Source organism: Phaethon lepturus, unplaced genomic scaffold, assembly GCF_000687285.1.
Source record: "Phaethon lepturus isolate BGI_N335 unplaced genomic scaffold, ASM68728v1 scaffold4937, whole genome shotgun sequence".
In the NCBI taxonomy this organism is placed as follows: domain Eukaryota; kingdom Metazoa; phylum Chordata; class Aves; order Phaethontiformes; family Phaethontidae; genus Phaethon; species Phaethon lepturus.
Window position 1 is genome coordinate 4,731 of NW_010552411.1, and position 11,687 is coordinate 16,417.

General features: G+C 34.9%; 1 protein-coding gene across 1 annotated transcript in view; it reads left to right on the top strand.

Annotated features, from left to right (window-relative positions):
• Positions 1-487: 487 nt before the first annotated feature.
• Positions 488-11,687, top strand: part of ZDHHC21 (zinc finger, DHHC-type containing 21) — a 29,740-nt gene continuing 18,540 nt past the window's right edge. The window contains exons 1-4 of the mRNA XM_010291196.1: positions 488-641; positions 1,437-1,535; positions 4,225-4,336; positions 5,910-6,048. Of these exons, the coding sequence (XP_010289498.1) occupies positions 488-641; positions 1,437-1,535; positions 4,225-4,336; positions 5,910-6,048 (504 nt within the window). The remainder of the gene's footprint in view (positions 642-1,436; positions 1,536-4,224; positions 4,337-5,909; positions 6,049-11,687) is intronic.

Below are 11,687 nucleotides of genomic sequence, written 5' to 3' on the forward strand. Positions count from 1 at the left end.
ATCTTGAAATGTAGTTGGGAGACTGCAATAGGTAGGTGGGGTGAAACCTTGTATAATATAAATAATTTCATGTATTTCTTATTTGCTTTGCAACCTGTTTATTTTGATGGGAGACTTCTTTAACGTTTATATCCTTTGCTGCTGCCAGCTGGCTGCCAGTTGCTTGCTTTACCTCTTACTTAACAGTTTTCCCAGGTAGTTGTTTTACTTGCATCTTGATGATAAAAGTTACTTTTTAGCAAGATATAACTAGTTAATGAAATCATAAGCTATTTCTTTGCCTGATACTTGAACAGTGTATGTGAAATGTCTGTAAGTTTTCATTTAATTCCTTAAATCAATAGCTGACAGCTTTTTTCCTATTTGAATGTATGTGGAATGTAGGTTCCATGATACTAGTTAGTTAATGTACTCTTTTTTTTTAATTATGTCTCTAGGATAATCTTTTCTCCCTGGGTCGTGACAGGTCGTTACCTGTGTATGTTCAATGGGACGACGAATTCACTTTGTGGTTGACCCTCAGGGTTGGTGCTGCATGGGCCTGATTATCTTTGTCTGGCTGTACAATACAATCTTCATTCCAAAAGTCATCCTTTTTCCTCACTATGAAGAGGGACATATTTCAGTTGTGGCAATTTTGTGTAAGTCAATTCAACTTAGCTCTTTTTTTCTACTAGTAAAAATAGTATCTTTGGGCAGTAGTTAACATATATGAGAAAGATCAGAAAATAAAGAAAAAGGTGAAGAATAAGATAAGGGATAAGAGTACTGGGATGCATCCTACGGTTTTGTGTTCTGAGAAGTTGAGACACTTCGTTAAGTTCAAAGGTGTTACATGAAACTTGTTTGTGTGGAAACTGGGGAAAAACATTAATACGGCTTTCAGATCCTGTAGCTAGAACTTGTTGACAAAATTTCAGACCCACAAATCTTAGTCCTTGTCAGGATTTGGGGTGCTAATACTGATGGTTGACAAACTGAGTTTCGTTAGTTTAGTCCTATGTCCCTTGATGGGTCAGCTGATATGAGTTATGCTAATAGGTTTTGCTGGTGAGAAGGCTTGAATGACAACTGGAACCAACTTTAAAGTTGGACTGTTGGGAATGTCCTTTCACATAGAGGCTTTGAGGTGTAGAATGATTTGGGCTTATTTGACAAGACAGCGGAGGAAATTACCAAATACAGTAGTAAGGTCATAGTGACATCCTGCTAGTGCTATCAAAACAGTGTTCACTGCTACCTTTTCCTCCTCCTTTTTAAGACTGGGGAGTACTTAATTTTGTAGACTGTATAGTACCAAAAATATATCTGGAACAGAATGAGAAGGCTGAGTAATTTCTAGCTCAGTGTTGGAGCACCTGTATTTTTGATGCACTGTATAGTAGATATTTTGTGCACCTGGAAAAAAATTAACAAATGCTTATTTATATTTTCAGGTTATTACTTCTGCTCATTCTTTTGTATAGCTTCATTACTAAGAGCCTCAGTAGCTGATCCAGGAAAGCTACCTGAAAACCCAAAGATACCAATTACAGGTACATTAAGTTGTTTTGATATAATTGAATAAAAGTTATTTTAATGTCCCCAAAAAATTAGGAGTCAATTTGATTTTGTGAGATTTGATGGAAACCAGGAGCTGTCTGTGCTGAAGTGTATACTGTTAATGAAATTAAAATCGGTATGTCACTGTTTTTAACTTGTAACTTTCTAGAACTTTCCCTTAGGTAGACTCAAAACTTCTTTTTCAAAACTTGTATTCCATCAGAAGTTATGTAGAAACTTCTGCTAGGAAGTTTTTCCCTGGGAAGAGTTTTTTGGCATTCTAGACTTTCAAACATACTGCATATACTTCTAACTTGATAATGTTTAATAAAAATTGTTTAGAGGTGGTTAGTCATTATTATTCTACAGGTTTCTTTCTGAGTAAATTTATAAGATGTTGAAAGTGGTGGTAGGAGGTACTATTATGCTTGTTTTACCTGTGCATTTTTTACAAATTTTTTTTTCAGTGAATTATGTTTGTATGGGCTGTTAACCAAGCAAATGTGATGCTAATTACATTGCATTGCTATAGAGTAGCAGCTTAATATGTTGAGAATTTCCTTCTGTCCTTGTGAATTCATCCCAGAATTACTGTGTGGTATCTGATGCTTCAAAAATGGGAGGAAATTTGAAACCTTAATAGTTCTCCACAGAGAAAGCCAGTATTTTTATGAACTGTTTGATGCTGTTAAGGTGCTTGTCTCATGCATAGAGATTTTACATAGCAGTTTAGAATGAAGTAGGCCTATTAAACAGCATGAACTTTGTCACGTTAACAGAAAGTACTTTTTGAATGTAGAAAATGCAGTAAGGGGTGAATATTTCAGTCTTGTCTTGCAACATGGTGGATGCCACAGCAACATTTTGCTCTCTCTTCCTGACCTTAGTGAGAATCGAGGATGATGTATTTGCAAACATGATCTGTTTAGCCTCAGCACTGATGTTACGATGTGCACAAACTAGGCAGCAGATAGTAGGAAGGGATCTGTCTCCCTGGGGTTCAGATGTGAAACACCGAAGAAGCAAATCTCATGTTGGTGTTCTTTCTGTTCCTGGTAACTGAGCCTTTGATCCAGTGAAAGGAAAGGTGGCTCAGGCTTGGATTCTGCAGTCACAAGTTCTTGCTGTGGGAAGAAGAGCGTGGATTCTGCAACCTGAGCTGGAGAATGGAGACGCTCAGTACAGTTACAATTACATTTATGACTGAATGTTCATTTACCTGCAAAATACCAGGACCAGTACAAACTCCCTTTGTGCACAAATGTTTCTTTCTCTTTTAAGGGATCCCTTCGAATGGCTTTCCAACTTCATGCTCCATTCATTTTATACGGCAGTGATACTTTATAAATACTTATGAAGGTGGAACACTTAGACTTGTCTGTGACAATGATACTATGATTTGATGTGTGCTGTATCAGGGGATTTGTACTTTCTAAAGGAGCACTTCAGTTCTCAGGTGTTCTCTAGGTTAACGGAAATATACTTTTTTGCATGGTATAAATTGTATTAAAAAATGAGGTTGGGGTGTTTCCGAACTCTGCTGGTAGCTACCCTATTAGGGAGTGACACCTTTGTGACACTGAATTTATGGGAACAGATTGTGGATCAGTTTCCATCTGGCATTATTACTAGTTTAAAAATGTCAGCTATTAGGCTTCTTTACTTCCAGTGTCCAAATGTTATTTTGCAGCAAGAAAGCCGAAATGAGAGTTGCCAGCAGGTGGCTCAGAAGTGCTAAATTTAGTTTTACTTCGTTTGCATAGGGACAATGCTTTATTGTATAAAGTTTCAGAATGCCCTAATGTAAAAGCTAAGTGTAATTTTTTTTTCCACTGGGATTTCAGAAATTTCCCTGCATCAAAAAAGTTCCATTTATGTAGAAACAGCCAATCAAAGTATGTAAGATTCTTAGTCATGCACCTATTTTCCTTAAAAACAGAAAGTACATGCTTTTGTGAATGGAAGTATTACAGTGTTGGTGTGATTTGTTTCCCATGTGAATATGAACTTTCTGTGTATATAATTTGAATTCTCATTTTCAAAGGCTTCCTCTAATTTGGGTGGTGCAATTTGAGATAAATAATAGCTAAGCTGAGCAGTAGTAGGTCCTGGCAGTTTCAGCTACTGAGTATCTCTGGAGATCAGCTTGAAGAATCTCACATTAGGCATCCAAATATAGTGTATATTTTAAAATATTGCCTTATGTGTAAAATTGCATTTGAGATGCATGTCTTAAAATGCTTTGAGATGGAAGACGCTCCTGAAGTGTTCATTGTGTATTTTATTTTAGTTAGCTAGCTTTGACAAATTCAGGTAGCAGTGTTTTCCCAGGAGCTTTTGGAATGACAGGGAGGTTGTACGATGGTTCCGTCTATTAGATATGTTTTTTTCACAGTAGACATGAAGAGAATAATTGAACTATATGACAGCTTTTGTGCTGTAATAATTACTCTCTAGAAATATGTAGGAAGAGAGAGTATTTTGGAGGTGAAAACTGGCACGGAGTGGCAGTAATATCTTCTGGTTTAAGGTGACGGAGGGGAGAGGAGTTTTTTTATATGCTGCTAACCCTTCCCAGATCATAGTAAGATTTTTTTTCTCTTTGAATCACTAGCATACAGATTTATCATGTGTGCTGTACTAGTTGAAATCTCTGTAATCTGTCTTTACATTTTCACCTAGAACGAGAATATTGGGAATTATGTAACAAATGCAATATGATGAGACCAAAGCGTTCACACCATTGCAGTCGTTGTGGACATTGTGTGAGGAGGATGGATCACCACTGCCCATGGTAAGACCAGGACATTTGTTCTAACCATCTATAGTTTTAGTGAATCATTTCAAAGTTCATGGTCTTGACCACTGCTCATTTGTCATATTTCTTTCCCCGTAGTGCTTAATCATTTAAATATCTAGAGCAGGGAAAGAACAGCTTTGAGACTTTCTTATGTCTACAAGTAAAACTGACAATAAGAACTGTTGCAGTGTAATATTTACTCATTGTCAAATTGTTATATGCCATATAGTTTTGGAAAATTCACATACTTTAAGAGAATTGGAATTTTTGCTAAAACTGATCTCAACAATTAATTTGTAAATTGTAGATTTATTTCATTTTTTGAAATTTAGTTTCTGATGCTGGAAAAAATATTTTTAGTGGGGAACTAAACTATTTATGTTTCTTGGATTGATATAAAACATTACAGTTTCAACATAGGAGGGGGTGCTCTTTATAATAATAAAAGTAGATCGTGTTTTTTAGGCAGTTTTTGGTTTTTAGTTTACTGAATGGCCATGCTGAGTAGAAAATGTTACTGACTTAGACCATACGCCACTTGTTATAGCCTTTCTGATTTTGTCGTGAAATTCCTTATTTTAGTGTTCTCTAACCAGTTTCAGTCAATATGAGCTAATCTGGCTAAAAAACTCTATTTAAGCTGATTGATTGTGGCTTAAAATGAAAATAAACGTTGTTGTCAGTAGTTCTGAGGTATCATTTCCAGCAAGACATCAGTGATGAACGGCAGAGGACAGAATTGACATCAGGATCCTCCTATGTTGATTTAGCCATTTTTCAAACTACCCTTTTTGTCAACTGCTACTTCAGAAAATAGTGCCAGTATAGTGCTTTTGTGATTATGGTTTAGCTTAGTACTGATGTCTGTGCCAATGTTTGTATGAAATTACACCCCAGCCATGTTTTTGCATCAATATAACTTCTGTGAAGCAGACTAGACCTAGATTTCAAAGATTTTGAATCTCATTCTTAATATTTCGAGAATCCTTGTGATTCGTTTACTCCTTTATATATGTATAAAGTATGCAGAAGGAGTTTCTGAATAGAGATGCCTGTTTTGTCTTCTATGTCTTAGGCTCCTTCCGAAGTCATGCTTATTTGTCATTGGGGTACCATGTGATCACATTTATTTCAAACCACTCATTTGCATTTCCAGTTTTTGGGCTCTACATAGTTCACAGTCAGTGAAATGTGTTGAGTAGCAGAAGATAATACATAGCACTGTGAAATTTTGCAGACTTTTAAAAAATAATTTTGTTACTCGAGTATTACTTAAAATTGTAGGACTGTCTTTGCTATATGAAGATACAGAGAAATGTCTCCTGTTCTCAGCAGTGATCTCAGTAATGCAGCCTACACTTTTAAGTGGCAGTGTAAGGAAACCACTCGTTACAGTAACTGCCATCTCTAGCACAGAGACCATCACTTTGATTAAGAATGGAGTGATTAGTCAGTAGTTTTTGTATTTGCTCCATAAATAACCATAAATTCTCTTATTCACAATATTGTAACTGCTGTGTTAAAGTCTGTATTTCTGTCTTTATATATATACTTTTTTTCTCTGCAGGATTAATAATTGTGTTGGTGAAGACAATCACTGGCTATTTTTACAGCTGTGTTTCTACACCCAGATCCTTAGTTCCTATACACTGATACTCGATTTCTGCCATTACTACTACTTTTTGCCTCTGAAAAAAGAAAACTGGGTAAGAATCTGTTTTCTCTACTAAGTGAATAAATAGCTACTACTGCAATGTAATTTATTTTGGTATCTAGTTATTACATGTTTCTGCTGGCTCACTTGTTGACAGTGAAGAGAGTTCATCTAGATGTATGTTACCAAGTAAGCAAACTGATTTATGGTAAGTAACAACATACCATTCTAAAAGGGTATGTGATTTCTATGTGTTACATACACAACATTAGTTTTCTTAGAAGTCTGGGAAAGGAGGACAGAAACAGTTAGGTTCCTTTGGATGTGATCAGTGAATACTGGGAAGAAGCAAGGTACCTACTTTAGGTGTATTCAAATTTCTTTTTACTTTCTTAAATTTATGCAGAGTATATTTTTTCTATCCTAAGTCCCTATTTAAAAATGCTGATATCGCCAGAAGAATGACAAAACACAAACAATCATTCTAGAAGGAAAAAAAGGAAAATTGAACATTTTGTGTTTCTTTGAAAAGCTCATGTGGGTTAAGGGAGAATTAAGTATGATTTGTTTTACTTGAACTCTATGCCATTATTGTATTTCAACATCTTGTCATCAGTGCAGTTGAACACACAGAGAAAATGGACTTACACATTGCAATAGAGTAAAAACTTACAGATTTTTTTTCCATTATGGAACTGAAGTTGTAAAGTCTTTGTGTAAGCAAAGGTACTGGTGCTCATTTGTGTCTATTATCTGTAATATTCAGAGTATTCAAGAAGTTTGCTTGAAAGTTGCTGAATGCTTGAAAGTGCTGTTGTATGCAAAGCTGATACTCTTTCGTTTTGAAGAAAATGTTAGATCTTGTTCATAAAGAAACGTAGAAACTTCTACCCAAAATCTGAAATGCACTTTGTACTGGACTAGAACAAATACAAGCACACTAAAGAGAAAAACCTGGAAAACAAGTTTAAAACATATTCAAAATTAGGTAACATTCCAGATGTGCTAAGTGAAGAGACTAAGACCATCACAGAAATTGGTAATGTGTTCTAAATTTTGTTGAGATTTTTTCCAAGTACTGAAGTGCTGCAGATTTTTTATTCCATGTTGATGTGACACCCCAGCATACTCTCTGCTGGTGATGTCACATGCATCTTTCAAGGCTGCAGGAGACTGGCCTTTGCTTATAGGTAAGGCAAGTCCTGTTTTCCATTTTGTTGAACAACTTAAGTTTGCTATATTATTTTGTATTCTAAATGATATAAAATAAGAATATTAAACTTCCTGAAAAACTGTACTTCTGATAAGAATGTGGCATAGCCTTATAAGGTTCTTACTTGGTCCCATATCAGTCTACAGTGGATGTCATGTTCCCAGGAAAGCATATGTGAAGATGGTGTGTCAAAGTAAAGCTGAAAGTATAGGAAAACTGTACTCCTTGGATCATCCAGAACTGATAAAATGTTATATTCAAGTTAATAGATACCAACTTTTTATTATGTGGAATGTACCAAAGTTGAGAATTTTTGCAAATCTCTCTTAACTCCTATTCTAAAGGAATTAAATTTTTTATTTTTTTCATCTATATGAATATTTCCATTTAAATGCTTTAAGGGACTCCAGAACTATGGAAAGGAGAAGAATTTGCTGTCTGCTTGGAGCATCTTTCCATAGACGCTGTCTTGTAAACTGAGACAAACCTGTAAAATATGTCCCTCAAATTGAGTACTCATATTTTTCCCTCTGTTTCCAGTTTGTTGCAGATGGGCTTTTCATGTTCACCTTGGGTTTTTTTTAGGCATTGTGAGCTTTGAGGGAGCTGTTTCGATTTGTTGTATCTGCATTCAAGCTAAAAGGTTTAGGAAATTGCAGTCTTTCTGTATTAGCAAAGAAATCTGTTTAAGTAAAATTTCTTATGGATATGTTACATTTTGTGTTGTTGGAAAGTTAATGTTTTTGAAAGGTAACTAAATGTAAATACCTTTGCTTCTAGTTTCAGTAGCTTTGTAAACTTTGTAATTTACAAGCAAAGTTAACCAGCTACATTTCCAGAGTAATCTTATACTTTCGGTATTGCAAAACCTTCCAGTGCGCAGGGTTTGCAGGTTTCAAGTGCAAGGCAATGATATTGATCTTAATACAGAATTGGGTTTTGCAGTGCTTCTAGAATGAGTGTTATTTTCCAAAGACAAAATCTTTGTATGAAATTGGTGGTGCTTCTCTAACAGTGTAATTTCATGGTAGAATATTTCCTTTTTATTGTGAAAGTTCCATGAATGCTCTAACTTACTTTAAGTAGATACACTGTGTTTAGATGATGAACCCAAGTTCTGTTTGTTAGCCTTGCTTTTTAAAAGCAGGATGAAAGGGAACTAAAGTATTGGCTTGGAGATGGTCTGTGCAAGAGAGCAAAAGGGGAATCATGATTACTTCAGATAGTTTACAACCTCTAAAGAGGTAATAATAAATAGTTATTAATAATAACAGTTCAGAAAATGGATGTGTGTAAAACTTTTGTTCTTGATGGTTTAACTGGGTTAATTTCAGGTCTTTTGGAGAGAGGCCTGCTATCAATATCTACCCTCTAGAAGATGTGACAGGTTAGGAGGCAGAATACATATGCAATAATTATTTTAACCCAGTTTAATGTAGTTGCCTGAAGAGTGGATCAGGTTCCCATGTTTGGCTGCCTAAATTTACACAGAGTCATGGAGAAAACGGAGTACTCTGTTCAGTTTAGTTTTGTTCTGTTTTAGAGTGGGGTTTTTGGCTTTATCGATTTGCGTATGTGGATACTTCAAATGACACTCCTCCTTTTGAAAAAACTGGATCTGTGTTGTAGTGTATAACATCCTATGCCCCAGAGAGATAAATATGTTTACACTGTATAGAAAAAAATTAGTAGACAAGGCAAGTTGTGGTCTGTTCAGACCTTTGTTAAGTCTAGTATTACACTCAATAGTATTTAGCTTTCTCAGTTTTTCAGCTGCAGGATCATGGGGTGCATGCCGAAGTACAAAAAATAAAGAATAATTTGTTTGGCTTTCTAGTCAGTATATCTGCCTGGAAGATGACATCAGAGCCCCATTAAGGAGGTTTGTTTTTTTTTTAAAGTTTTGCTAAGGATATGATGCAGTATAACTTTGTGCCACGGAATAATTCGTCAGGATTATGTAATTTTAACATGAAATGAACAGGACCAGTGAGAAGATTTGCTTACTATTACTTAGGTTTTTAGGCAAACGTTGTGCAAGATTATTCTAGTCTTTGTGTATCAATTAAAGCTGAAGTAACGCAGCATTCCAGAGACCACATATCCTCTACTTTTCACAGAAGCGGTATTCTTTGTTGAAATTTTGGCTGTAACCAAGAGCTTACATTTTCTGAATTGACAGGGGCTGGTATTTAGCATGGATACAAAAAAACTGGATAATTTTTTCTAAATAGCCATCTGGAATTAGCTTACTTCCTGCTCATTAAAAATACTTGTGAATTTTTTGGCAGTCGGCCTTCATCTTAATTTTTATCCTTTGGATATAACATAGTACATAACACAGAAGCTGGAGAATTAAAATTGCTTTTAATACTGTTGTGAAATAATAATTTTATCACAGTACTGTTTAATGCATTATGAAAATATGATCACTGCATGCATGTTAGTATCTCCTTCTAAGTGAAAACTTGTGTTTTTATTTTTAACGGTTGAGTAAGGAAAAAACCAAACATTTTTAATTAAGTTTACTAAGGTAAGGCTGATAGCTTTAAAACTGATGAAGGAAGCTGGAATCTTTCAGCTTCAGGTGTCATAGCAGAAAATTGCTTCATAGCATTCTTGGCTCTTGTAATTGATACACTGGCAGAAAGATGGATTGTGGTTATTGCCTCTGTTTGTCCAGCAGGAGGAGTACAATTCCTGCTAGAAGTGAAGAAAATAAGAATTAAATTGTCTATGTGAGATCCTAACAGGAGAAAAAATACGTAATTCAAATAAAACAGTACATGAGTTCCTCTGCTAGCTTTGGTGATTTTCAGAGGCTAAGACTGGAACGTTCTTAATTTTGCACCTTCATTAAAAAACATCAAGGTCAGGAAGTCTGTATCTTTTATGAACTATTCAGTCTTGTGGGTAGTGAGATAAGAATAAATACAAGTCTTCTTGTGACTACATGGTTGCTCTCTACATGGCTGTGCTGGCACAGATTCTAGACACAGCTGGTCAAGTCGAAGCAAAAATAAATCCCTTGGCAGTATGTTTTGCTGAATTCATAGAAGGCTTTTAATCTTTTCAGCAAAATAAGTTTTGCTGATACATTCCGTTTGCTAGAAATGTTGCTGGAATGATTGTCATAGCAAAAAACTCTGACATATAAAAACTTAAACCCTTTTGCTCTGGTTTAGTTTTATTTTGTTTCTCATTCTTCAGTTAGCCATTGTATATTATGAAAATATTGTTACTTAACTAATTTTTAAAGTGTTCTGAGCTATATTGCTAGAGGCGGGAGGAAACATTGTGGAGAAAAAATTGTGGCAATACCAGTCTCTCTGTCTGGGACTCAGCTTTCCCAGTTCCAAATAAACAGTGTGGGGAAATATTCTCTGGACTTCATGAGACGATTATTTACAGTAATATTTATTTCAATATTATGTATTAACTAACATTAATTAAAATCTGGAAATATGTATCATCCAAAATCCATTTACATTTTGAAGAGAATTTAAAGGAAACCTTTTCTCTCAGGGTCATTAAATAACCTGCAGGATGTGAGAGTTTTTAAAGAAATTAAATTTTTTAAAAAATTTTTCTAAATCAAAATTTTCCTTCTCAGTGTTCTGCAAAAAACTAAACCTGCTCTCCTCCTAAAATAAAGACATATTTTAATATTGAATTAAGTTTAGAAAGTAAATACATGGTCTGTAGAGAAAAGATGGGAATGACTGAAAGGATAAAATTCTGTTAAAATTTAATATATTGATAATGTCATTTTTATGTGAAGATTGTATATCCTTTTCCTAAGTTCTGTTCTAGTCTGAAATTATTTCGGAATTATCACTTTGGATTGAACTCTGTGTATTGAATCATTTTTGGAATCAGGGTGCTATTCTTATTTTCACTTTAAACCAAATCAGTCGTGAATCAGGCTTTGGAAAATTGCTCATTTAGTAGACCTTGCTTTACATAAACATTGTTTGTTATTAATAATAAATATCTTTACAAAAGAGCTTATTAGAATGCAGCTCGTGTTCTGTGAATTAATTTTTTTGTTTTGTTAATGTGAGTGAATTTTCTCCCTTGTACCTCTCCCTCCTCTTTCTTCCTGCAAAACCTGCAGCCTGTGTTTTTTGTTTTGCTTTTTTGAATCCAACAGCCTGGCTTTGTTCTGTATTCTACACTGTTTTTATGATAGCCAAGTTGATAGACTGACTTCATCACCACACTGGGACAGACATCCCAGGCATTTGCAACTGAGAATAGACAAGCAGGTTAGCATGTGTTACATGAGATATCCTTTCCCCAAGAGAAAGATGAAGTATCTTAATGTATGTTCTTAGTATATTAATTTCTGTGTATATTATATTTCAGTAGAGAATCAAGATTGAATAAATTAATCTTGCATTGCAAATGAAAATTTATGAAGGTTTTTCACTTTGTCTCTTCTGGAACAGATACAATAGTCCTGTGGTGGTCCTGCT